Below are 27996 nucleotides of genomic sequence, written 5' to 3' on the forward strand. Positions count from 1 at the left end.
GGCCTCCCCAAAAGCCCGGTGGAACAATTCAGTCTTACAGGCCCTGCGGAAATCACTAAGATCCCATTAGTGGTCTGTGACTGATGGAAGTGTGTTCCACCAGGCAGGGGCCAGGGCTGTAAAAGCCCTGGCCCGGGTAGAGGCCAGCCGCATCACAGAGGGGCCAGGGATCATCAGCAAGTTGGCCTCAGCAAAACGCAGAGGCCTATCAGGGACATATGGGGTGAGACGGTGCCGGAGGTATGAGGGCCCCAAGCCGCGAAGGGCCTTAAAGGTTTACACCAACACCTTGAAAACGATCTGGAATTCCACTGGAAGTTAGTGTAGGCAGCTAAATAATCAGGGTGATATAGTTCTGGAAGAGCCGCCCACCAGGAAGTCGCGCCACCAAAGATACTCAAAACTAAACCAGTTTCAGTTTCCGGATCAGTCTCAAGGGAAGGCCCGCGTAGAGCGAGTTACAATAGTCCAGCCTGGAGGTGACCGTTGCATGGATCACAGTGGCCAGGTCGACTTGGGAGAGATAGGGGCCAGCCGTCGAGCCTGGCGAAGATGGGAAAAGGCAACCTGGGTAACATGGGCCACCTGGCTCTCCATAGAAAGAGAAGAGTCCAGGCGGACCCCCAGGCTGCAAGCCAGGGGAGTAGGGTTTATAGAAACCCCTCCAGTACTGGCAGCTAGAAATCCTCATGTCCCCCACCGCGACCCAGCCAAAGGACCTCTGTCTTTGATGGATTGAGTTTTAACCTGCTCTGTTTTAACCAACCAGCGACCGCCTCCAAACAATGCTGTAAAGCCGCAGGGGCCGAGGTTGCCCCCCCCCCTCTCCATCATCAGAATGAGCTGGGTGTCATCAGCATATTGATGGTAAACCAGCCCAAAACTCCACACCAGCTGAGCAAGGGGTCGCATGTAGATGTTAAATAAGAGCGAGGATAACAAGGCCCCCTGAGGCACACCGCATTCCAGCAGGCACCTTTGGGAGGCCTGGTCCCCACACCACATCTGCTGACCCCTGTCCCGGAGGAACAAGGCAATCAACTGAAGAACCATGCCCCGGACCCCAGTAGCGGCCAGGCGGTGGACCAAAAGGTCATGATCGACCACATCAAACGCTGCAGTAAGGTCTAACAGTACCAACAGCGCTGATCCGCCACGGTTGAGCTGCAGGCGGAGTATATTTGTGACGACGACGAGGACAGTCTCCGTCCCATGCCCAGCACGGAAGCCGGTCTGCAAGGGATCGAGTGCCGACGTGTTCTCCAGAAAGCCCTGAAGCTTCTCCAACACCACTCTCTCAATTACCTTACCCAGAAATGAAAGATTCGAGACTGGGCAGTAATTGGCCAGATCACTGGGATCTAAAGATGGTCTTTTCAAGAGCAGGCGGACCACTGCCTCCTTCAACCCACCTGGAAATACTCCTTACTCAAGGGAGCAATTGATGATATTCAACAGGTGGGGTCGTAACTCCTCCCAACAAGTTTTAATAAGCCAGGAGGGGCACGGATCCAGAGGACAGGTTGTAGGTCTAACAGCAGCCAGGACTCTGTCGACATAGGACTCAGCGAGCAGGGAAAACCGGTCCAAGTAAGGACCTGAAGACAGCCACGGAGCCTCCAGTTCACTATTCCAGACCTATCCCTTCACCTCTTTCTAGGACTCTTGAAATTCTGTGTGATTGTATTTTTACCATTGTGTGTGAGAGAGTTTATTTTATTTTTCAATAAACATTGTTAAACTTTATTTTTTTTACTCCTGTGGTTTTCCAATGGAAAACAACCTCCATAAACTCAAGTAGCAAAGATCCGTGGTTACCCCCTCTCACCACACAAGTCTATCCTGCTAATTCCCCATCCTAAACAGGACAGACCCTAACATTTTGGGTAACAAGATGTCTATATTGTTCTTACTCAAAGCAAGCAACCCCAAAGTTTTCAAATAATTATGGTCAGCCCTCTTCACAAAAACATTGAACTTGCACTTAAACCAATCTACCCTAGATTCTATATTTAATAGCAAAATAAAAATGAAATGAGAAATTACTAATTTGTTTGATGCTTGATTCAGCAGCAGTGAATGAGAAGCTTTTTAAAATAACTAGACGATTTAGTCTTCCAAAAAATTTTTATTATAACTTTGAAGGTTTGAGTAATGAACTGGCAATAAAGGCTGATATAGGCCTTTTCTGCACAAGTTATTTACACTGTTTCTAGCCAAGTAATGAAATATTTCCTCCATGCAGTTCTGCATTATTTTTCTCCCATTTGATTCCAAAAACTATTCCAGGCAACTTTTTGTCCACTGTTTCTAAAGCCACTTTTATCATGATGTTTCCCATGGAAACATTTCAGACCTGGCTTCCCTCACAGTGCAATCATACTGAACGTTTCTTTCTTGCCAAAACAGTGAGCCACACACTCCCTATGTGGTCACCAAATCTTTCCTTTGGTGCCTGCACTGCCATTTTTTTCATTCCCTCACTTCACTGCTTTACCCCTCTCTTACGTTTTAAGTTAATTGCTTTTTTCCTCCTCCACACGTTTTGCAGATCAATAAATCAGCAATGTTATGAATCACTGCTGCAGCAAATGTGTATTTAAAAAAGCTTTAAAAATGGCAGCCAATGTTTGGAGGAGGTGAGTTTGTGGTAAATGGTAGGATTGAAAACACCTTTTAAATGTGGTAAGTGCAGTGAGCACAAAAGGCCATATTTAAGATGAAATTTCTCTCCTTGCACGCAGAATGTGATGAGAATAAGTCATGGGTAAATAATTTCTTAGAAACTTAACTATGATACTTATCTTGAATTAGTATGCACTACAGTTCAGATGTCACATCTTAAAGATAATTAGAACCACCAAAAAAAACCCCTACACATTATTAAAACAATTAAAGCCAAAGTTAAAATACACATACAAAAACATAAAAACAAAACAAAGGTCAGGAAGTAGACATCACTGAGGAAACATCCAAAAGTCTTTATCCACTAGTAGAAAAGTGTTGGTGCTGTCCAAAATAACACCATAACTGAAAGCCACTGAGAAGTCCAAGAGAATAAACAAGAGTCACACTCCCTCTATACATCTGCCAGCACAGGTCATCCACCAGGATGATATGGTTGTTTCAATCCCATAACCAGGCCTAAACCCAGAATGGAAGGATCCAACTGATGCTGTCCAGGTACTACCCATTCGATAATCTTGCTCAAGCATGGAACATATGAGACTAGTTGATAGTTATTTAAAATTTTCTGAGTAGGTTTCTTTAGGAGTACACCCACCAAAGCCTGCTTCAAGGCTGGGAAAACCACCTCCTCTCTCAAGGCAGAATTAATTAACTCTCATGTGTTCTGCTGTTCCATTAGCAAATAAACAATTTTTGCCTCCAATTTCAGTAGTTTCTACTTATACCAGGTTCAGGTTTGAAACTGAACAAGTGCAATAAGTATGCTACAGCAAAAAAAAAAAAATAAAGAGTTCTGTGGAGAGCAGAGGTATTTTTAAAGTGTCATCTGTGAACAATTTCACCAGTTACATAGATGGACAAAGAAACCATTAAAATGTATAGAGCAGATGGATTGTTTATACAACAGTTCATTAAAATATATTTGTTAACAGATTCTTTTAAGTTGTCGAAACAGTGTCAGAAATGCCACCATTGTTGATATATCAGCTTTTAACTGTAGAAAAAAATTTCAGTTGAAGTCTAAGACCACCGAAGGCAATGAGACTCCAGAACATGTAACTGGAGCCTTTAGGATGTCATGAAGAGTTGCTCAAGCACTAATTGAGCGTATCCAAAGTGTTCCATGTAAAGGCTAAGAGCCATTCATATACCATAGCACAGTGGGACACAAAGGTTTCTTTTAAAATGCAACTTGTCTTTGTAGTCAGCAAAAGTAACAAAACAAAGGGGAAATGCAGCTTCATTATGATTCATTTTACAATTAAGTGTAAAATTACAATTAAATATGGTAGTGTAAATAAGAGCAGAACATGTGAGCTGGCACTCCAAGAACAGCTGGTCAAGTGAGATTAAAGTGTAAACCTCATTCCAAAGAACTTTATTAACAGCCCACTGGGAATGTTTAACATTAGGAAGCCAAGCCATCATGCTCTGCATATCAGTTAGCACAACCTCCCAAAAGAGAAAGTACCATAAACAGGTCACATCAGCCAACTACCAATTTAGACACCTTCAGAGAAACAAGGGGGATCAGAGATGAGATGACTGGCACCCTGCCTTCATTCTTCTGACATGTTCCACCCTACTTTCTCCTCAAAGCCTCAGGAATATAAGTTCAAATGCATCTCCACCAATCACCACAGCACACACTGTACCACAGCACACATTCCCTTCCTTATTATCATCCTTGGAGGCTGCAAAAAGCCCTCTCCCCGGTCACCTATTGTTTTCCTTCTGTCTCACTGGATATACCCAAGCAATGAAAAACAAACAGAATCTGACTGTGGCTGTCTACACATGGTTGTTACTTAAAAAAATAAAAAAGAATACTCCTATTGTGGCATGAAGCTAGAACTCTCAGAGCCAGTAACTACAAAGCCTTCGAGCAATGATTTCCAAAAATATTTTCCCCACTCCCTTTTGCAAAATTTATCTGATTAGGTGCAGGGAATTGCAAATCACTTTTGGGTGGAGGAAACTCATTAAATAATTTAGTTAATATTTAGAATCTTGATTTGTATTAATAAATTTAGCTCTTTTTTCATTTTGATGAGTTATGATACCAGGTCCTAGATCAACTTACACTTCTACAATATCCAATCTAATAAGGAATTAGTTTTACAGAAACTAAATACCAATATTAACAATCCATTGAGGATGAAACCCAGATCTCTGCCTTCCCATCCAGTCCCTACCCATGAAATTGCAAGTGCTTATAACCTGCAGGTTCTCCACGCACTCTAAATGAGAAAGAATACCTGAATTCAGGAGAAGCAGAAGTCTTCAGTGAAGCTGAAATGATTGGCAGTACACCCCTCCAGTTGAAGCCAATTCTGACTGCCTTCTCTACGCAAACATTACCGTGTACTTCCATCTCCTTAACATCTAGTTTGACTTTATATTGACATAAGCACTTGCAAAGATGTACCTCAGACACTGGCCTTGCAAAAAATAATATTTATGCACTCCATTGCACAATGATTGAAACTGTTGAAAATATTTTATAAAAATACTCATTGAGTACCTTGAACTTACAAGCAGTGCCAAACATATTGCCGCTGCTCAACAATATCAGAAATGGAAAACATAATAAATGGCACAGAAATAACAGGAAGACATTAAATGAAATTATACTAAAATGAAAGCACTTTCTTGCTGCACTTCAGCATGAAGCATCTAGAGGACAAAGTCATTTGAATCATGTTTTATACCACACTGTCAAAGTTATTACCTTACTAACCTTGTATATGCATATTATAAAAATCATCCATTTATGTTACAGTGAATTACTTTGGGTTAACACTCAGAACTCAATACCTGAAACGAATCTCAAGTGACAAGACCCTCATTAATCATAATTTTCATACATTAATGCCATAACACAAAGCCTTCTTGTTCACAGTTTGAAACTTTAGGTGATGAAATATTATTGAACACCACCTGCACAAAATTGCATCCCCCCTCTTCCAATTGCAAATAGAATTTACTAGCAGAGAACTACAGTGATAAATGGTGTTTACAGATCTGTGACCTGAGGAAGGGTGAAACCTTGATAGAAAGAGAGGGAAAAGTATTTTCCCTTTTAATCATGAATACCAATTAAGTACTTTAATTGCTGCTTTGTTTTAAGATGTACATAGAAAATTTGTGCTATATAAAGCTTCCCTAACTTTACAACCATGCTCTGAGGAAGAAAGTATCATTTCCACGTTACAAATCTGAACAGAGATTCTACAAGTCCATATCTACTCTGGGATTTGGAACCAATGTAAAATATATATATATATAGTGAGCCAGAGACAGTATCTTGGAGAGGAAAGAAAAAAACATAGAAGTCAATTTGTCCTCATACAACCCTACACCAGATGACTTGGAAGTCATAAATTTAGGTTTGGGGTTTGTCCCAACTTCCCATTATGATCCCTTTAAGAGTAGAGTAGACCTTTTCTGTCTGTTTAGACATCTGAAACGAAGAGCCTTTTTTGGAGATGATTCCTCCAAGGTAATCCCCAAATTTCAACCCCATTCGACTTTTATGCCCCCTCTGTCAGATCCTGATATATCTGTGTTTGAAAAAGTTGTAATGAGAGATGTAAAAAGGGTGGAGAAACATTTCCATACCAAACATTCCTTCTCCAACTTTTCCTTGAGGCAGAGAATGGCGTTGTCTAGCCTCCAAAACAACCAGGATATAATCATAAAGCCGGCAGATAAGGGTGGAGCAGTCTTTATTATGAATAGGGATGATTACATCCTTGAAGCCCACAGACAACTTGAAAATTCAGCCTTCCATTTATGTTTAGATAGCGATCCCACTCATCATATTCTGAGCATAATTAAAACAGTAGTTTATGGAGTTATGTTGTTGGGAGAAATCAGTGACAATATAGGGAAATTCCTCATTAATGATTCCCCTAGAGTTCCCATCTTTTACACTCTTCCCAAAATACATAAGGAACTCTCCCTCCTCCAGGGAGACCTATCAGGTCAGGTAGTTCTTCTGTCTTCAAGCCCCTGTCAGCTTATATAGATTCTTTCTTACAAGATACAGTTTAAAAATCACCTTCTTATGTTAAGGATACCAAAGACCTCATCATGAAATTGGAAGGTACCATTTTTCCTGCACGCTTGGTTACGTTGGATGTCACTTCCCTATACACTAATATTTCCCATGATGAAGAAAGGGAGGTAACATTAGAAGTGTTTGAAGCCAGGTCGGATTTGATTCCATCCACTGATTTTTTGATGGCACTTACTGACATCATTCTTGGAAAGGCATACTTTACATTCCAGCAGATTTATTACATGCAAATTAAAGGTGTGGCTATGGGATGTGGCATTGCCCCATCAATTGCCAATTTGTTTATGGGTAAATTGGAAAAAACCATTATTTATAATCCTTCACAAAATAATTTTTTGCCATATTTTTTGCTATATCGCCGCTATATAGATGATGTCTTACTCATTTTGTCTGAAGCTTCAATACTCCCAGAGTTAATTGATTGGCTCAATAAGAGCCATCCTTCCACTCAATTCACTTACATGTTCCATTCTACCCATATTCCTTTTTTGGACACTGAAATTTATTTCATAACAAAAGGCAAATTGGCTTTCAAACCTTTCCATAAACCCAGATAAGTCTTCAAGTTTACACTTCAGACCCTAGCACCCCAAGTCCTTAAAAAACAGCCTACCCTATAGCCAGCTAGTTCGCTTAAAAAGGAACTCTTCACAAGAGACTGATTTTAGAAAGGAGGCTGAGAGACTTCTACAAGATTTTAGAGGTAGAGGCTTTCCAAATTATATATTAGAATCTGCCCTACAAAAAGTAAATTCTATTTCCAGACAGGAATTTTTACAAGAAAAACCTCTCCCCCGAGAGAAAAGAGACTAGTTTATGCTCTTATACACCAAGCTCTCAGGCTGTCCGTGGGATTATTAACCAACACTGGCATATTATCAAATCTCTCCCAGGATGTGGCTTACCTCCTAGGGTTGGTTTTAGGAGAACCAAAAATCTAAAGCAAATTTTGGTTAGAACCGACATTGAACCCCTTGAGAGACAGGCTCCTGCAGTAAGAGGTCATTTCATATGTGGCAAATGCAGGGCATGTGATTTAGCTATTCCTGCCAAAGAGTTTATTCACCCATTTATTAAGTTTAGATATACTTTCAATCACTTCACTAATTGTAACACCAAGGAGTGTGTCTATCTGATTTATTGTACCTGTCCAGCTCTTTATGTAGGTTGCACACTTGGACCTGTTAAACAAAGAATTTTGGAGCACTCTTCAAATATCAGACAGAAAAATAAACGAGGAACCAATTGTTCAACATTATTTACAGAAAAATAACTTGTTATGAAAAGATGTGGTTGATAGTATTGTATTGCGGGTGGGGCTTATCAGTCCAGTGTGTGATTCACCTTTTCATGCCCTGCAGCAGCAGCAGTATTGGTGAATGCAAATCCTGTGTTTGGGTGGAATCACACACTGGACTGATAAGCCCCACCAGCAATACAATACTATCAACCACATCTTTGCATAACAAGTTCTACCCAAACACTTACTGATTGGTTCCCCACCTTGGGACATGGACAATATATACCCCAAACATTCCCTTCTCTGTGGACGTAGTGTGTAACAGACTTCCCTCTGTGATACACCTCTGAAGATGCCAGCCACAGATGCAGGCGAAACGTTAGGAACAAGATCCACCAGACCACAGCCGCACAGCCCGGAAAACCCACCACAACCAGATGAATCCAGTTGTGAAAGCCTTCGAAAATACAATGTTATATATTTTTTTCAATAAACTGGACACAAAAGGTAGTAAATATTCCCAGTTACTAGCTTCAATGTACAATAGAAAAGGGAGAACCTGGAAAAAGTTTTTTTACATTCCCTTCAACAGAGATATTTTGTATATTACGATTTTTAAAAAATTATACAAAGCTGAGATGTCAGGGGAAAAGTTTTCCTGCTACTTTGAGTAATTAATGATTTTGCTGCAATTAATAAAGTTATATCTTCTAATCGGAGGTACTGGCTTATCATCTAAAATGCCAACAATATTGTTCTGGCTCAAAAGTGAATGGAATAACCTATAATCTTTTGAACACAGTATTCAATTAAATTCCAAGACTCTGATCTTGATACTTGAACAACAGTATCCATCCTTCCACATTTCCTAAAACATTCAGCTGAGTATTACTTACAGATGTGCCACAGTCTATCAAGAGTTAAATTCCATCAGGTGAAAAAACTCTCTTAAACTAATGGTAGAAGTGAAAGGCAAATTGGTCCGAACAAAAGCCAAGTAAAAACCTTTTTCCCAATTATATACATAGGATCAGTGTTCCAAGATTATGAAGTCAGAATTCATATAGAACAGAAATTATGTCTATTGAAGTGCAAAGGGTGATCCACTACTAATTTTCTGAAATTGCATTACCTCTGCAGTAACTTGTTTCTTAAATCTCCAGAATAGTAATAAAGTGTTGTATCTGGCAATACTGAAACCATATTTGACTTAAGGCTTTTAGTGGTATAATCTGTCTTCACAATAAAATCCTTAGAAACATAATCCCTTCAGATTGTCTCTCCCAAATTGGACAAGATCGCTTAGCTCCAGAAGGCTGGGGATAGAGAAAGCATTTTGTCTCAAAAAATTTGACCTGTGGAAACACAAGAAGCTAGCTTTCTATATTTGGATGCTGAAGTTCAAAAGGGGTTATTTAACATTTCCATTAGGATGGTGATTATTTTGTATCAAAACTACTTCTCAGTTATACTAAATCACATATGCTTTTTCTATATTCACACATAACTTCTTTGAGTTTTCTTAACTACATAAAGTATGTAGCTGGCCTCTACCCAGGCCAGGGCCTTTACAGCCCTGGCCCCGTCCTGGTGGAATGCTCTACCATCTGCTGTCCAGGCCCTGTGGGACCTTAGTGAGTTCCGCAGGGCCTGTAAGATCAAGTTATTCCACCTGTCCTTTGGGGATGCCAGCCGCAGACTGCCTGCCCGCCTCTGAAGCCTCCACAACAGTTTTGCCATCTCCGGCATTGCCTGATTGCTGACTCCATCTATCTTTGGGCAATGCTGGCCCTCCTGGCCTTTGGTTTGGGCGCCATCTGTGCCTGTATCTGTAGTTTTATATGAATTCACTGCTAAAATGCATTTTAATGTTTTATTGGTATACTGTATTTATGATATTTGTATTATTTCTGTTTTATGTTTCATTGTACACCTCCCAGAGCCCTTTGGGGGTTGGGCGGTCTATCAAGACTAAATATTAATATTAATATTAATATTAATATTAATATTAATATTAATATTAATATTAATATTAATATTAATATTAATATTAATATTAATAATAATAATAATAATAATAATAATAATAATAATAATAATAATAATAATAATAATAATAATATGTTTGTAAGGCAGAACACTGCGTAGCAGAGTTGAAAATCTGGGACTCCTACTCCTTCTGTACCAGGCAACCATCTGAGAATTTGCGCATAAAGCTTGGCTTTGCCCCGTTCCTGAATGAAGTAGACAGCAGTAGGAGCCTTTGCCTGGCCCATCCATTGATACAAAATTTAGTGGAGTGAAAATAATTCATGATTACTCTAATGCAAGAGGAGACAAGACACTAGAAAAATTCAGATAATTTAATGCATTTGGGCTAGCAAATGAATGTTTTGAATAAAGAGTTGCTCTGGGAAACAAGAAAATCATGCACAATGTATAAACATTTAAGTATATAATACATAATACTAGCAATCATCACAAGACCCATCCTAACCACTGCAGAGCAAGGAACAGACGTGGGCCACCAACTGCCATTCTGAGCATTTTCCACACACAAGCCCCAAGTCCTTATGTTTACACAGAAATAAACAGGCAGGAGCTGACCAGCTATTCAACAAGAAATGAATGGGTTCCTGCTTTTCCCATGTTCTTCCCAAGGACTATGAAGGTACAATCACCCCTACCTTTTGTTATCTGTACACTAAGCTAGAGTCTGGGGTTTTTTTAATTCTCCACTGTGAGATAAGAAGTAACAGCATCATTAACAGGACAACTTTTAAACTCACCATTAATATTTCTATATGTCACATCCTAATCTTCCTACAAAGTTCACTAGGATAAAGTTGACTATAATAAAGGAAGGAAATAGTAGATGTGAATTATAACTGTATTACTGTTAACAGAGAGCTGCAAAATACGAGTGATACCTCTTGCAGTATAAAGCTAGGCTCAGTAGTGTTTATTGAGGTTTCAAGTTTCTGTTGTAACTGAAATACTTCTCAGCTGCTGTAACCTATGAACCTATACCAGAACTCAGATTAGTTTTTGCTTGGTGGATGAAGGGTTACCATTTATAAAACTGAAAATAAAAGACCATAAAAGCATATCATAAATTAGAACGGAGGGAGGAGAGACTTACTGCCAGAGCCTTAGACAGGTTCATTCTGTAATTGTTCAGGACAATGGTAACAATATCTTGGTGAGGTACATAAGCATAGCCTCCATGGAAGTAAACTCTTCTTATTCGAACTAAATCCAAAGCATCACAAAAAGGAACCTGAATTTGAAAAAAGAAGCAAATCTGAATTATAAAGGCCGAACCAGAATGATAAATTATACTGTAACCAAGTAAATACAAGTCAAGTAAACCAATGAAACGCATTAAAATCATTTTAGGAGGCCTGAGGAGAACTGGAGGAACCAGTTTTTTACTTAAGAAAATTAACATTAAATTTCCATATATTTTTAATTAATCCAAACAATTATTCAAACTGCCAGAATGCTTTTGGTAACATTTCAATTGGTGGATTCTCGTATAAATAAAATGGGTCAGATTCCATGGAATCGTTGACAGAGCAAGCTGGCAGAATCAATTGTTGAAGTCCTCTCTTCCTGTTGTAATCTTCCAGAGTTTGACCTCCAAACACCATTTCTGAAGGTTGGTGCAACCTTGGAAACATATAAGGATATGGGGGAAGAGTTGCATTAGATTGAGAAATTACACTCACTGCTCCTTGCACAAGTTGTAGAAAAACTTGCACAAATAGAGGGTACGATTTCTGCCAGTTTCCACTTCTGGCTGCACCCCATTCCATGGCAAACAATTATATTGTTCCCAAGAGTTGTCCAAACCTCAAGAATGACTGAAACAGATACTTTTGTGGGGAAACATATTCACATGCTACAAAATATTTTTGTACAAAGCAACCGGGATTGTTTCCATGGGCTCCAATCGCTGCCTGCATGGCATGTGAACGGAAAAAAGGAAAACAGTTTCCTTTATAACAACTGCAACCCATTATACATTTGCTGTGTGGAATCCACCAATAATTGTTTCCCTAAAAAAAAAAACCCATGCAAGTGCTCCATCTAAAAGAAATTACAATATGAAACAGCAGCACTTACTCTCCCAGGAAGAAATCTGAGAAACATTGTCTGTTTATACTACAGGGTACATTTACCTGCTTGCTCACCTTATAGAATACCATGTTTTCTACTTTAGTAATATTGAAGCCAGGTGTTGAATTTAGTAACTGGTCCTTAATAGTGGTCCTTTCAGTTGCATCGATCTGAAATAAAAGTAGTTGTATTTTTGCATCAATGGCAATGTTTTCTGTGTTTAAGGTGACTCTATGAAAATAAGCAAGACAAACTTTGACAGAAGACAGTCATGCTACCAAAATAAGATTACATGGAAATAAAATAAGTTAGGCACAAATGAAAGTAGACATGTCCATTAGAAGTGATGCTTTCTTTTCACTGACCCACTGATCACAGATACTTGGGTACTCAAGAAGATGAACCTACCACCTTCCCCACTACTTTAATTAACGCTTTAAAAGAGCAGCATGCATAGTGTAAGCAGCTTCGGCGTGACAGAGCTGAACTGAGAAAATATAGCAACTTTGCGCTTCAGAGTTTATTTTTTACACCTTTTTTCTCAAGCCTTCAGAATGAGCTGTCAAAAGACTATTAAGATTGAATTATGACAACTGTTCATGTATAGATATAAGGAGCAGTGTTTGGTACAGGAATGGACATTTTTATGTATAATGACAAAGAGATCAGTCTTCTCCACATTCCCTGTACATTTCCCACATTCATTTCCTAGTGAACTATGAAAAAGAAACAAATCACTTTCATGTAATCCAGCTGTTCAAATCATAGTTATTTAATTGTTACAACTCCCTAATAATAGCAGCTCTTCCAGTTTAAAAAAAATATGCTTTCAAGAACATTATTTTAGCACCATTTTCTGTTTTATAGTAGTTTGATTTGTAGGCATCCAGTAGATCCACTTTAGACTAGAAATTATAGAGCTTCACAAAATTGGCACACATACATGAAGTAAATCCACTGACATTGAATTAAGTACAAACAGACTGATTAGCATTCTGCCTCCAATCAATGGATACAAGAACTAGGCTGGGAAGGCTTTTTACAGTAACGACATAATAACGTGAGCTTTGCTCCACAAAATACAGCAGAATGGAGTGACTTTTCACATTATTATTATTATTAATTCAGTTATTATTATGTATTCAATCAAATTATTAGTTATTTAACATGTAGGCCAAGAACTTCACCAGAGCAAAAGAATAAGACATGTACTTTGCTTTGGGTATATGAATGAACAAAGCCTGCATGCGAATCAGAAAATTCAATAGAAAGATATTCAGGACTTATTTCAGTGACAACCCTGGGCAAAAAAACCCAGAATGGAGCCATGTCCCCACATTATCAGCCCCCATTTTGATGCCAAGCATGGGGTTGCCCTCACTTTGCCCAATGTGGGTGGAAGCCACCACTGCCACCAAAAGCCAGCTACCTGAGCCCCTAATGGGACAGATGGACATAGCAGCAGAAATCTATTGTTCTTTTTCCTCCACCATCAGGGGTGGGCCCATGGGCAGTTGGGCTATCCCAAGTGCAGGACCCCTTACATCCGTTGGCTAAGACTGACACTGTAAGTACTGTTGAGGCTGAACGATACCACAAGAATGCTGTAGACATCATCACATTCATCTTCAAACGGTCAAAAAGATTATACTGGAGTCCTCAATGTGGTACCTATGGATGCCATGGCATCTGCCAAAAACTTTCCTAGAGCCTGCCTAGAAAGTGGGCAGGGCCAGGTGAGGTTTCTGTCCAGCAGAGTTTTTGATTGGCCACTGGTGCTTTGACTAACCATGCAATTTTTAAAATTGCTTTGGCAATAGCTGCCACCACAGCACAAAGATCTTTACTATGTGACTGAAGGTGAGTCATCTATATGCAAGAAAATATTTTTAAGCAATATGTTTATTTTAAAGGGTATCCTGTTAACAAGAGTTGCTGCCTACTGCAGCCATTTTACAGTTGTGCCCATCACCCCATGCCAGAATTCCAAAGGTGCCCTTTCCCTTTTAGAATTATTAATATGAAAACAACAACCACCCATATAGGGCAAAAATACATGAACAGAGCCCCTTGCACTGGAGTCTTCTCAGCACTTTTAGACACTCCTACAAACTGTTCTGAATCATGAGTATTATTTCATAAAAAAAAATCAAGTCCTTGAACCTTGGCCATACAAGCTGCATTACAATCTTGATTCAGTTTTGATGAGTTTATTGTAAATAGTAAAACTATCCTGGAAGTGTTCATTAAGTTTTCCGTTAATAATCAACATCTGGCTCTAATGAAACTGAGACAATTAACAAATTAAATCCATTCATTAGCTTTGTAGTATCCTCTCTCAAATTGCTTTTCATTATGTTTATGGAAGTGATAACTAGTTATTCTTCTATCACATTTATTACTTTGTTTTTACAAACTTGTGAAAACCAACACACAAACATGGAGTTCTTGAAACAAACTTCACAAAACTGAGCTGTGGATAAGAAAGGCAGAACTCTCATACAAAAATAGATTAGAAAATCTTTTCACAAAAGAGATATGGGTTTGCAAAACAGATGCATTACCAACTTTGGGAATATCACAATCTTGTTCTCATAGAAAACTTCTAAGTCACAAATGAGAAGACAGACTTGGATAACATCTGTCCTAGGTTCTTTTCAATCTGGTTTCTGACTAACCTATGGCTCTGTTGGCTTTAGTTGATGACCCACATCTAAATGCAGGCAAAGGTTGGGACTCCTTGTTGCCCCTACTGGATTTATCTGCTGCCTTTGACCCAGTTGACCATACAATTTTTTTGAGATGCTGGGAGGCAGAAGCAGACATCAAGAGCTGTGCACTGGATTGAACTGAGCCTTACCGACTCAGGGTCCATCTAAGCCTTGCCGACTCCGTTAAGAGCCTCAGGATTATACTCAACCCAACATTATTGCTGAAGAAGCAAGTTATGCAATTGCAAAAAAGGCACTCTTCCAACTTAGCCTTGCCTTGATACAGTTAACCTGACCACCTGGATCCATGCCATGGTGACATCGAGAATAGACTGCTAAAATTTATTATACGTGGGTCTCTCTCAAAATCTATTTGGAATCTCCAGTTAGTACAGAATGCCGCACCTCAGCTATTATCGGTAGCTAGATGGACCGCGCATGTTACTCCCATTCTGCTGTCACTCCACTGGCTGCCCATCAGTTACCAGGCTCAATTTAAGGTACTGGCTAGCAATCTTTATGATGATCCAACATCGTAGAACAAACGCAGTAATGATACATAGTCTACAATGGTCGTATTAAACAATATTCAATATGGGTAATATACAATGTTTAAAGTCCAAAATAAAATACTGAGTTATTAAAACTGAATCACATGTTTCTGCCTTATTGTGCATGCCGCAGCACAGAATCTTGCTTCCTTAAAGATAGTTTCATTGGCGCTATCGGCAAGGTGATATAAAAGTGATTGTTCTGCCTGGGTATTCAGATAAAAGTGCAGAGATGTACCAAGATTAAATTTCTTCATTGAAACTCCAATATAATAGCACACATTCAATGGTTTCTATCATTTCCAACTGGCATGGCCAGTGTCAGGACTAAGTTTCATTTCTAAGTTTCATTTCTCCTAATCCCCTGGTTCCCACCGCTTCTAAGGACCGCCCACCGGCACACCTGATATATTTTGGAACTGAGGGCAAGAACCCTCAGTTCCAGCACCCTGTAGCTAGGGCGACACAGTTCAATAAAGTTTGTTCCTTTTTTATAAAGTCGACTTTGTTTGAATGTGTTTAGCCTTACAGTCAGTGGCAAAGGTCATAAAGAATGCTGGCATATCTTCCTTCCAATAAAGCATATGAAAGGCATTGAACTGAGCTAAAGTACATGATCTGTGATGTTTAGGATATTCTACACTAGAGTATACAAATAACTTGGTGGAGCAAGATTTTTATTTCTGTTCCCCACTGCTAGAGTGGAGTGGTTCCTTCTCTGTCAGTTTGGAGGGAAACGTCTCATAATCTTTAATCAGTACTCTGGTCCATTGATGCCCAAAATGCCATAGAGCTATGCTGGACATGCCAAGATGCAGCAATTTTCCTTCTGTTATTCTCAACTATCTTGAATGGAAACTATCTACAAAGATTAATGGAGTTAAGCCAGAGAGGGAAAGTTTTAGCTTGTGCCAAAAATATATGGCTTGAAGCCATGCATGCACTTCTAGCAGGACCAGTCCTGCTTCTAACCTGAGCAAGGCATTGGATAGATAGTGAGGAACTTCAAAGACAACTCTGAGAAATTTAGATGGATACAATAGGGGAAATTCAGCACAGAATAAATGAAGAGGTAGTACAGGAATACCTGGCTACTTTAAATGAATTCAGATCTCAGGACACGATGAACTACATCATGGGGTATTAAAAGAACTGGCAGAAATAATCTCAGAACCATTTACAATAATATTTGAGAATTCCTAAAGAATAGAAGTCCCAGCAGAGACTTGGATGTGTGTGAGTCAAAATCTGAATGTCTACCTGAGAACCAAGACCTATTAATAGACTGCATTATTTAGTGGAACAAAGTAGAATCAATGTAATGTTGCTATATTATTGGAAGCTGTTTCTCAAGTAACATATACTTGTGTGCCATAACTAACCATGCCAGTCACTTTTTCACTACTGTATTCCAATATTTTTTAATTGCCTGGAATCTATTTTTTTCCTGTGAGAGAACATCTCTTTCAGAGGACAAAAGGTTTTCAGCAGGTTTAGGAAACGGAGCACAGTTTTAGCCAGGGTATTCTTAGTCCTAACTTTTGAGCCGTACCCAAAACAACCAAGGTTATTGTCCATAATAATGTAACCAGGATTCCATTCTCATCAGATCAACCCATGGTGGATGGGGGAGCCCTGTTTTTCAGTTCTACCCTTCCTGCCAACCCTTGGGAAACCTAGTAGTCCGGTGCCAAGATGGGGAGCCATTCTCTGCATTGGCTAGTGTACCCCCAAGGACAGAAAATCTCATCTGGTCTTGCGCTTGCTCATATCTGCCTTGTTTTGATTATTGTGTGCCTGTATGGTTATTATTTTCTTTTAATAAAATTGTTAAAACTTTATTTGCTCTTCTGTGAATTTCTTCCTTATGCAACTCTCTGAAAAGTTGGCAACCAAGATTCTGAGCTTGCTTGACAACTTGTTAAGCTAAAGGTCTGCTTTTGCTAATTACCCCACTCTAAAAGGGACAGACTCCCACCATTTCGGGTAAACACTATCTTAACTGGACTGGTATTTGTACTTGGTGAAAGGCTGGTAGTGTGTGTATCTCATAGCTCATGAAAGCTTCCTTAAAAATGAAGAACTGCTTCTTCATTTTAAAAAAACACCTGTTTAATACTTCGTTGATAAAAATAGCAAGAACCTGGGCACAACAGTTTATACTGGAAATTCAAAATCTGTTATGCTCAGAAAGGTTTGTCACTAAAATAACTACATTTCCTTCACAGTCTGAATCTGAGACACTAAAATTGGAAACAATTCTTACCTCTGCTAGGACTGAAGAGCTTCAATCCTAAAAGAATATAAAATTGACCCTCTGAGTATACACTGGCTCTTTGATGGGACATCATCATAAACTGATCATCATAATGCTGATGAATTATTTCCCTTCGTGATTCCTGAGCAATAGCTGCACTTGTAACTAACTCTGCATGTGGATTTTTTAATTTTTTTTAAACATAGAACATTTTAAATATTTGATCGTGTAATGAGCCTGGATAGAAATAAAAGGAAGCAGAATTTGTCCCAAGCATCCAATAAAAAATTCTATAAACAACTTTGGTACTAAAGCCTGATTTGTGACAACTACTAACAAAATGTAACCATCAGGACTTTATAAACTTCAAATCTAAACAAAACAGCCAGCTCCCTTGTCCTGTTTTTCTTATTTGAAATTTGGAAACAGGATGATTAATAAATTAATAGTAGAGGAAGGTGGCAAACCTGCACATTAAGAGATACATCATAGCAAGTTTTTTTTAAAAAAGCTCTATATCAACAAGAACATACTTTAGAAGATGTTCAATGTATTGTTGAAGGCTTTCACAGCCAGAATCACTGTGGTGTTGTGTGGTTTCTGGGCTGTATGGCCAGGCTGTATCATTTGAAGATGCCAGCCACAGATGCAGGCGAAACGTCAGCAGAAAATGCTACTAGAACACAGCCGTACAGCCCGGAAACCACACAACACCCCAGAAGAAGAAGAGTTTGGATTTATACCCCCCTTCTCTCCTGTAAGGAAACTCAAAGGGGCTTGAAATCTCCTCTCCCTCCCCCCCCCCCCCGCAACATCCTGTGAGGTGGGTGGGGCTGAGAGAGCTCCAAAGAGCTGCGACTCACCCAAGGTCACCCAGCTGGCATGTGTTGGAGTGCCCAGGGTAATCTTGTTCCCCAGATAAGTTTCCACAGCTCAAGTGACAGAGCAAGGAATCAAACCCATTTCTCCAGATTAGAGTGCACCTGCTCTTAACCACTACGCCACTGCTGCTCTAGTTTATGTGTTATGGCTAAGATGAGTCTCCCAGTTCCATATAAAGAGATAGTGAATTTCTAAAGGAAAAGCTGCGGTGCTTTTTTTCTATTCCCTTGGGATGATAGAAATTGTATTATGCCTTTGTTAAAGGCTTCGAACTGTAGCTTCTCACAGATTGTTTATCAGGTTGTCCGCTATTGGAGTTTTGACCTTTTTCTTAGGAAACAATAGTGTAACTGAAGAGAAGGCTTCGTACAAATCTTGTTAACCTTTGCCATTCACTCGTACCATACTAAACAACTTTGTCAGCCACAATGACCTTCAAACTTCATTTTAACCCAGCCTGTTCATATATTTCTTCTTTCAGAACTGTCACAAAAGCAGAGAAATTGGTCGAACTTCTTACAGCAGCTCATGAGGGCTATCAGGACCAATTCTCACTGTTGTTCTGTATCCCATTGACAAAATGGCCAGCATAAATATTCTCTATACTTCTAATACATGTTTTAAAATAAGAAACTGGGCAAAACCTTAAGCAAGCTTTAGTCTCAACCACATCCAGTGTACAAACTAAAGAAAACAAGTAGATCAATTTTTGTATGTGAAGCTAAATGTAAGCAGATAGTTGGAGCAGATGTAAGCAGAAGCTGTTTATAATGAATCAAGGAAACAGATACAGAACCAAATAATACCATTCAGCAGCAAGTCACACCAAAAATCTTCACTATCGTAAACAAAGGTTTTTAATTCATCCTAATACATATTGGTAATTTTGGGATACGCTTCAATGTATCTTAACTACCACTAGAAATGTCTAATTACTTCTCTAAGAGTAAGTTGACCATCAGTGTGGAAAACTAGTAAAGCCAAGAGGACTGTGAGTGACAGTATCCATCAGAAGCTATTAATTTTAATGCTGAAGTTTCATCAAATATATTCAGCAAATATATTTACATGTGAGCTAAGATATCTAACCAATCATGAATCTTCAACAAAGTCAAAGGATTGTTAGTGTCTACTGTATAATCTACACCAAGGTACAACCTTAGATATAACATATAAGAACATAAGAACATAAGAACTAGCCTGCTGGATCAGACCAGAGTCCATCTAGTCCAGCATTCTGCTACTCGCAATGGCTCACCAGGTGCCTTTGGGAGCTCACAGGCAGGATGTGAAAGCAATGGCCTTCTGCGGCTGCTCCTCCTGAGCACCTGGTCTGCTAAGGCATTTGCAATCTGAGATCAAGGAGGATCAAGATTGGTAGCCATAGATTGACTTCTCCTCCATAAATCTGTCCAAGCCCTTTTTAAAGCTATCCAGGTTAGTGGCCATCACCACCTCCTGTGGCAGCATATTCCAAACACCAATCACACGTTGCATGAAGAAGTGTTTCCTTTTATTAGTCCTAATTCTTCCCCTCAGCATTTTCAATGAATGCCCCCTGGTTCTAGTATTGTGAGAAAGAGAGAAAAATTTCTCTCTGTCAACATTTTCTACCCCATGCATAATTTTATAGACTTCAATCATATCCCCCCTCAGACGTCTCCTCTCCAAACTAAAGAGTCCCAAATGCTGCAGCCTCTCCAGGAAGGTGCTCCAATCCTTCAATCATCCTCGTTGCCCTTCTCTGCACTTTTTCTATCTCTTCGATATCCTTTTTGAGATGTGGCGACCAGAACTGAACACAGTACTCCAGGTGGGGTCGCACCACTGCTTTATATAAGGGCATGACAATCCTTGCAGTTTTATTATCAACTCCTTTCCTAATTATCCCCAGCATAGAGTTTGCCTTTTTCACAGCTGCCATGCATTGAGTTGACATTCCCATGGAACTATCAACTAAGATACCCAAATCCCTTTCCTGGTCTGTGACTGATAGCCCTGACCCCTGTAGCGTGTATGTGAAGTTTGGATTTTTTGCCCCTATGTGCATCACTTTACATTTTGCTACATTGAACTGCATTTGCCATTTCTGAGCCCACTCACCTAATTTATCAAGGTCCGCTTGGAGCTCTTCGCAATCCTTTGTGGTTCTCACCACCCTACATAATTTGGTATCATCTGCAAACTTGGCCACCACACTACCCACCCTACTTCCAGGTCATTCATGAATAAGTTAAAGAGCACTGGTCCCAATACGGATCCTTGGGGGACACCACTCCCTATATAACAAACTATAACTTGCTTTAAAGAAGAAATGCTCCACCTGCCTTGCTCAATCTGGCATGCAGGTCTCCACAGATTATACTTATTTAGAAAATTTATATTCCATCACTCCAGAGACCTGCTCAAGATAGCATAAAGCTAAAATGCTTACAAAAAGAACACTCCTTGGGAAAACCAAGCCATGTGCTTGATTTGTTCACATGTTTGAACTCATTTTCTGATATTACTATACTTCATTGTCTCTATGTGGTTTAGCTGCATTTGGGGCTGTTTTTTGGTACCAAGGACAGCCAGTTTGAGATCCATCAAACTGTACTGCTAGAAGAAGAGTTGGATTTATACCCCCCCTTCCTCTCCTATAGGAGACTCAAGGGGGCTTACAAATTCCTTTCCCTTCCCCCCTCACAACAAACACCCTGTGAGGTGAGTGGGGCTGAAAGAGCTCCGAAGAGCTGTGACTAGCCCAAGGTCACCCAGCTGGAGTGTACAGGCTAATCTGAATTCCCCAGATAAGCCTCCACAGCTCAGGTGGCAGAGCACGGCATCAAACCCGGTTCCTCCAGATTAGAGTACACCTGCTCTTAACTACTATGCCACTGCTGCTCCAAAAGGATCTGTAGTCACATGTACTGTAGCTTAACTACCTATTAGGAAACAGAGATTTTGTTACTGGGGGAGAGCAGACTTGCAAACTTCACTCAACCATCAGCCTCATCCTGAGAATTTCCATGTTGCCATATATTTTCATCAAAGGACCTACTTTTAAAAGATATTGCATGAAATCATTGAGAAGCAAGATACTTACTATATTATATGCCAAATTAACATATTCAAGGAAGTTTTCAACCAACTGGTCACTTAATTGATGGAATCTGTAGCGGAAGAGGTCCATTTCTTGTTGGATAAACCACCTTCTGAGATCCTCCCTAGAGCAGAACATTTAATACATACTGAAATACATTTAACTCAGCAATTGTGATTTAAAATGCATGAGGTTGGATCCAGCAGGCACGATTCGCTTCACAAAGGAGTCTTCTGTACATGGAATGAGTCCTCTGGATCTTATGTACAGTATAGTTATCCAGATATCATTCCCTTGAAAGACTAAATGTAAATTAATAGCCTGCTGTCCTGTTTGTCTTTTTGGAACAATGCTTGTTACACTATTTGTTGCTGCTTTAAAACAATTTATTTTCAGCATTCCTTTCTCAAGGCATTTGCCTCTCTAATGCTTCACGTGGTTGAACAAAAGGAATCTCCTCCACTCCACCATTAATGATTCCCACAGCTTCTAAGATTATTTAAGGCTGGGCCCCCAATATTTTTGAACCTGCAATCACCCTGGGAATTTTGAAGGGGAATGGTGAGAGTCGCTCCAGAAGCTGAATTAAAACATATAGCCAAGCACAATTCTGCCTTCCTCGCTTTGCAAAAGAATTGCAGAAGGGAATAAAAAGAAACAAAGGGAAGACTGGGTTGGTGCAGAGATATGGGAGAATAAAAAGAAAGTAGCCCTGAAAGGGGTCCGGAATCACAAATCTGGATGCTTATGAGTCTTCCTGATCTTCCTGTGGCAGCCACTGTATCCATGGAAAACCCGTCCACTGAAATATAGGCAGCCATTAACAAGCTCAGTGGGCTCCAGAGAAAGTACTGGTGGGCACTGGAATCCCTGACCCCAGGCCTAACAAATTCTATTTAAGACTTGTCAAAACAAAAACTGAGCACCCTGAAAAGCCTTGAAGCAGCAAACAAGCAATTTATAGGCCGGGGGAGGGCGGTATAAAAATGCAACAATCAATCAATCAATAAATAAATAAATAAATAAATAAATAAATAAATAAATAAATAAATAAATAAATAAATAAAATAAAATAAAATAAAGGAGCCAAAGACCCATATAATTCACCGAACTGGGAAGAGCTTAGCAAGAATTCCACAAGCACAAAAGTTCAGAGGAGAAATGTGACTACTGAGTCAAGCTTCTCTATCAAAATGGAGACTGCTTTTCTGTCTCCCTTAGTTCAGTACACCTGGTACTGAATTCACGATAGATTAAATGTTGTGACACTCATGGGTCAATGCAAAGATCAGCAGATGATATTCACTGGAAGTACAGTTTTTGTAATTTCTTCTGCACAGATGCATACCATTAATGCCAGTTTTTCATATTTAAGCACCTGATAGTTTACTCCTACATTATGTTTTAGATCTAATTCTAACACACCTTCCATTAACTCAATTGGCTTAGGGTTGCTTAGGGTCCAACCCACAGAGTTCACCAAGTCTACTCATCAAAAGAAGAAAATTCTTTTAAAGAAGGCCTGTGATATTTTCCTTAATTGTGCAAGTATTATATAACACAAATAGAATTGCAGCTTTTAAGGTAAGCATATACACATACAGCAAATATGAGGTAACAGCTTTATCACTCATACTTGGAAAAAGAGACAGTCTTCTCACAGTGATGTTGCAGTGAAAATAATTCTGAATCAAAAGCTTTTGTAATAATGAAAGCTGACAATGCAAGCTTTTGCCTCTTGGTGGCACTATTGAACCACTAAATAGAGGTTCTAATTTTATTTAACAGGGCCACGCATATTAGCTCAAGAATTATTCTTGACATTGTCTCCAACTTGAAAACTGCCTCAAGCAGACAGCAGGACATTTATTTAAAAAATAAAAAATCTACATTTGCACAGATCCTGGGAATAAATCCCCAATGATAGTGCAGCTAGTATCAATTAAAATATTACAACTTCAGAAAACACAGATGTCAGAACTATTTCTTTTTTAAAAGGCACTCTGGTGGTTTACAGGAAGGCCAGCTTTCCTAACAGGTCTGTGTGCATCTTAATGCAGGAGTGATTTATTATTTAAAGCACCTGCATGCTTCTTTCCCACCCAACTCAAAAAAGAGTTTAGAATCCAAACTGTGATCTGACCTTCCTAATGCCCAAAGGGCAAAGCCATGATTTAGAGCTGTTTTTCAGCTTCTGGTTCATAAAGCCAACTCTTCGTCCAGAAACTGTTGAGTTATGAAGATAATGACTATGATAACTACCCCCTATCATAAAAGAACATGCCCCTGCCCATGGAAGACCACTGAAACAGTTGAACACATCCTTTTAGACCAGGGGTAGGGAACCTGCGGCTCTCCAGATGTTCAGGAACTACAATTCCCATCAGCCTCTGTCAGCATGGCCAATTGGCCATGCTGGTAGGGGCTGATGGGAATTGTAGTTCCTGAACATCTGGAGTCCTGTTACAAACTTTAATGATCTGCTCTGCTACCGGCTCGAGAAGACAGTATATTGATCTCCACATTGAGAACTGCATCTTATCATCGGATAAGGTTAAGACTTTCCACTTGCTCTGTGACCGGTGCCCACAGAGATCTTTGGACATAGCAAAATTTCTGGTGCTGGCTTAGCAGATTCGACTCTACCCAACTACCTTTTAACTAATTACAATGTCTGAACACTTTTCATCTTAATTTATCTTATTTCTTTTAACTCCTGTATTTATATTTTCTTACTTATGCCAATAAAAGGTGAATGATAATGATGATGACTATGATAACTATGGCTTGTTACAATTCAAGGTTCCTTAACCATGGTTTAACAGGATGTCTGAAGTTAACCACTGAACCTGTCACTCTAGAATTGCTATCATACATGTCTGCCTTAAAAGGCTTCCGAATGTCATCCCTAAATGTTCCAAATATATAAATTAACATAAATATGAAACATTAGTGGCCGTATTTGTTTATGAATGTATAGTGTAAGCCAGAAGGATACTTACGATTGGCAGTAGGCAAGACGCAGTATGAAATGAGAAATGTGATCTTTTCTTCTTGCATCATAATCATCTTCAACCAATGCCTAATTACAAAAATACACAAATTTACTGATGTACCAATAATGGGAGGAAAAAGGGGAGGGAGCCACAGGAGATTTGATAGTCACCCTGCCACAGCACTAAAACCATTATCAAAGGCCCTTGTGCTTGAGAGGCATACAAAAGCTTTCAACAAGCATCCATTTCTTGATCTACAACCAACCCTAAATTTCACAGCATTGTGGGGAGGGGCTATTCATCCTCAAAACAATCAGCCTTCTATTTGCAAAATTCTGTTTCACACACTTCAGCAGAACACCATTTTCACCCAATTAGTATTTTCAGCTACACATGAAAGACAAACTCTGTATTCAGAGGGTTAACATTTTTCAGTTGTACTTACTTTGTACGGAAATTTAAGTCTTCGAAGTTCTGTTTCCAGTTTTTGCACATACTCAGAAGAATTTTTCACATAACTCACGCCCAGATTTTCAACTAATTTAAGCACTGCAAAGCAACAAACACAAGTCAGAATCAGTATTGGAATGTGTCAGTGGATTTCCAAACTCATAAATGAAATTATGCTGAATAGATGGAAATTAAATAGAAGACTGATGTTTTAGTAATACTTTTATGGAAAAATTGGAGTCAATATATCTATTTACTTTATAAAACAGGGTTGCCCCAAAATATAGGACAGAATATTCAGTGTCAGAGCACAAAGTAGAATTCATTTCCACTTTACTATGTTACTCACATTTAAGTCTATCAACAGCAAAATTTTCAAATTCCACTAGAGAGATATTTTCAGTCGGAGGTTGCCAGAAGTAGGGCAGAGGATATGATCTCCTGTCCTATCACCTGCCAGCCTTGACCATTGCCTGTCTGTCTTCCCGTGGCTTCCGTTTTTCCAAGTAAGCCTAAAAGAAATAAATTAAAGGGTCACAATACAGGATTAACACGTAGCTGAAGTAATAGTTATTCTGCATTAAAATCCAATGGTATATGCAAAACAAAATGCATGCCTCTTTCTAAGTGCAGGGATTTTCTAATAATTTTATACAGATTTTAGGTTTCAATAAGGTTTAAATATTTACACAGACATTAGGTTTCAATGTTACACTACAAACACATATCCAAGTAAAACATTGTATGAAGCCATTCCTTGTTTCGCAACTACTCCCAGCCCACTGCACACAAAATGTTATCAGCATACTGCTGTCAAGCTTGGGCCAAAAATCGTCCTGCCTTGCTACTATAAAATCATCAATTTTGCTCCAATTCATTAGTTCTTTTCACAACATACTGCTGAGCCTCTCTTTTTTTACATCTGCTGAAGGCAGAAGTATTGCGCAGAACCCACATATTCTGTAACAGACCACAAAGAAAAACCTCCAGAGTCTCTTTTTTCTTGTTGAAGTTGTCTTAGTGCAGTGGTTCTCAACATTCCTAATGCCGCAACCCTTTAATACAGTTACTCATGTTGTGGTGACCCCCAACCCTAACATTTATCCATTTTACAGATGGAGAACACTGATGCAGAGAGTCTTAGGCGACCCCTGTGATAGGGTTGTTCGACCCGCAAAGGGGTCGTGACTCCCAGGTTGAGAACCACTGTCTTAGTGTTTGTGAATTTCCTCCTTCAACTTCAACAAGAAATTTCAACTTCAACAAGAAAGAAGAGACTCTGTTGCAGGGAATGCAAATGTGACTACTAATGTAAATGGACTGATAACCCCACCCGCAATACAATGTACTCAACCACACCTTTGCATAGCAAGTTCCACCCAAACACTTACTGATTGGTTCCCCACCCTGGGACATGGTCAATATATACCTCACTAAACATTCCCTTCTCATTAGACACAGTGTGTAACAGACTTCTCTCTGTGATACACCTCTGAAGATGCCAGCCACAGATGCAGGCGAAATGTTAGGAACAAGATCTACCAGATCATGGCCACACAGTTTGAAAGATCCCACCACAACCATACTCAACCTTAGGGCAGGAAGACATGCTCACACACATTCCTTGGACAGTAAGAAACACTAAGGGAAAGGAGATTGTAAGCCCCTTTGAGTCTCTTACAGGAGAGAAAGGAGGATATAAATCCAAACTCTTCGTCTTCATCATTTTATATATGGAAAAATAAAAAAGGAAGGCTCCCACTCTCCAGACTTTCTGCAAAAGAGCTTTTCTGCACAGGCAATAGGGATGCACTGTACAAAAAGATTCACAAAATTACTTTGATAAACTATTAAAGCCTGTAGTCTATACTACTACGCAGATTGCTGTCAATAGGTTTGTACTATATAATTTTGCAATATTTAACATGTCATGTTGACATTCAGATTTTGCTTCAGATCTATTTTTAGATTCCTTATTGATCCCAGAATCTTAATCCTACAGTAGGATTCCTACTGCATTATTTACCTAACGTCCCACCTTGTTGACTGTGTTGACCCTCTCTATGCAATCCACCTTGAGTCCAAGTGAGAAAGATGGATTATAAAGAACATAAATACAACGCATGCATACGGAAGCAGAATGTATACGCATTCATAGTAATGTGTAACCAGGACTAGAACAAGGTAGCTAACCGTGTTATCACATTTTTTCAATGCATCCTTAAATATTTAATAAAAACACTGGGCAACAGGAAAATGAAATCCTCGGGGCCAAACCTGCGTTGCGTTACTACTTGCAAGGTTTTTATAAACATCAATAGAGCAGATAAAAATCCACCCCTTATGTTAAACGTAACTGGTATGGTCTACTCTTTTCCCTGAGGATGCTTCTCCCTCTTGCTGTATGGCCAGCTCAAGTCAAACTACCGAAGAGTTGCCACCCCTTTCCTGATTAAAAGAACCCCTCTTCCAAGGGTGCAAAGAACACTCCTACCTGAGAAGTCCAGCTTTTTGTACTACCTCTTACACTTCCATCCGCAATTTCGCGCGGAAAAGCAGCGCGCGCTGCTCCTCCCTCCGGGTTTTGTCGTCATTTCCGGCCTTGCCCCTTTTAGAACCTTGTTTTGACTCTCCGCGATGGCTTCCTCCCGACTTCCGCTGCCGGCTTCTAGGGTTGCCAAGGGAACGCCCCGCTTTGAGCCTCTGAATGCCTCTGTGGACAGAAGGGACGAAAGGGAGTAGAGGCAAAGAGGAAGAGACGAAGATAGTGTTAAAAAGGGATGGGAGAATGAGATGAAAGTGACGAGATTCTCTCTTTTTTCCAGCTGTTCTGCAACTGAATGTCTCTTCCTTGGAAAACCCCATAACTCAGTTGCGACTTATGGGGAGAGAGAAATTTGATGGGAAAATAAAAACTACCCAAAAATTCGCAG

At 39.5% G+C, this 27996-nt stretch overlaps 1 protein-coding gene across 1 annotated transcript in view; it reads right to left on the bottom strand.

Moving 5' to 3' along the window:
- PRIM2 (DNA primase subunit 2) overlaps positions 1 to 27996 on the bottom strand; it is an 87681-nt gene that overhangs the window by 56110 nt on the left and 3575 nt on the right. Inside the window, 7 exon segments of the mRNA XM_048505878.1 lie at positions 11152 to 11289; positions 12206 to 12301; positions 21621 to 21741; positions 24620 to 24699; positions 25059 to 25162; positions 25413 to 25499; positions 25502 to 25575. Coding sequence (XP_048361835.1) covers positions 11152 to 11289; positions 12206 to 12301; positions 21621 to 21741; positions 24620 to 24699; positions 25059 to 25162; positions 25413 to 25499; positions 25502 to 25575 — 700 coding nt within the window.

The sequence above is a fragment of the Sphaerodactylus townsendi genome, linkage group LG01, assembly GCF_021028975.2.
Source record: "Sphaerodactylus townsendi isolate TG3544 linkage group LG01, MPM_Stown_v2.3, whole genome shotgun sequence".
In the NCBI taxonomy this organism is placed as follows: Eukaryota; Metazoa; Chordata; class Lepidosauria; order Squamata; family Sphaerodactylidae; genus Sphaerodactylus; species Sphaerodactylus townsendi.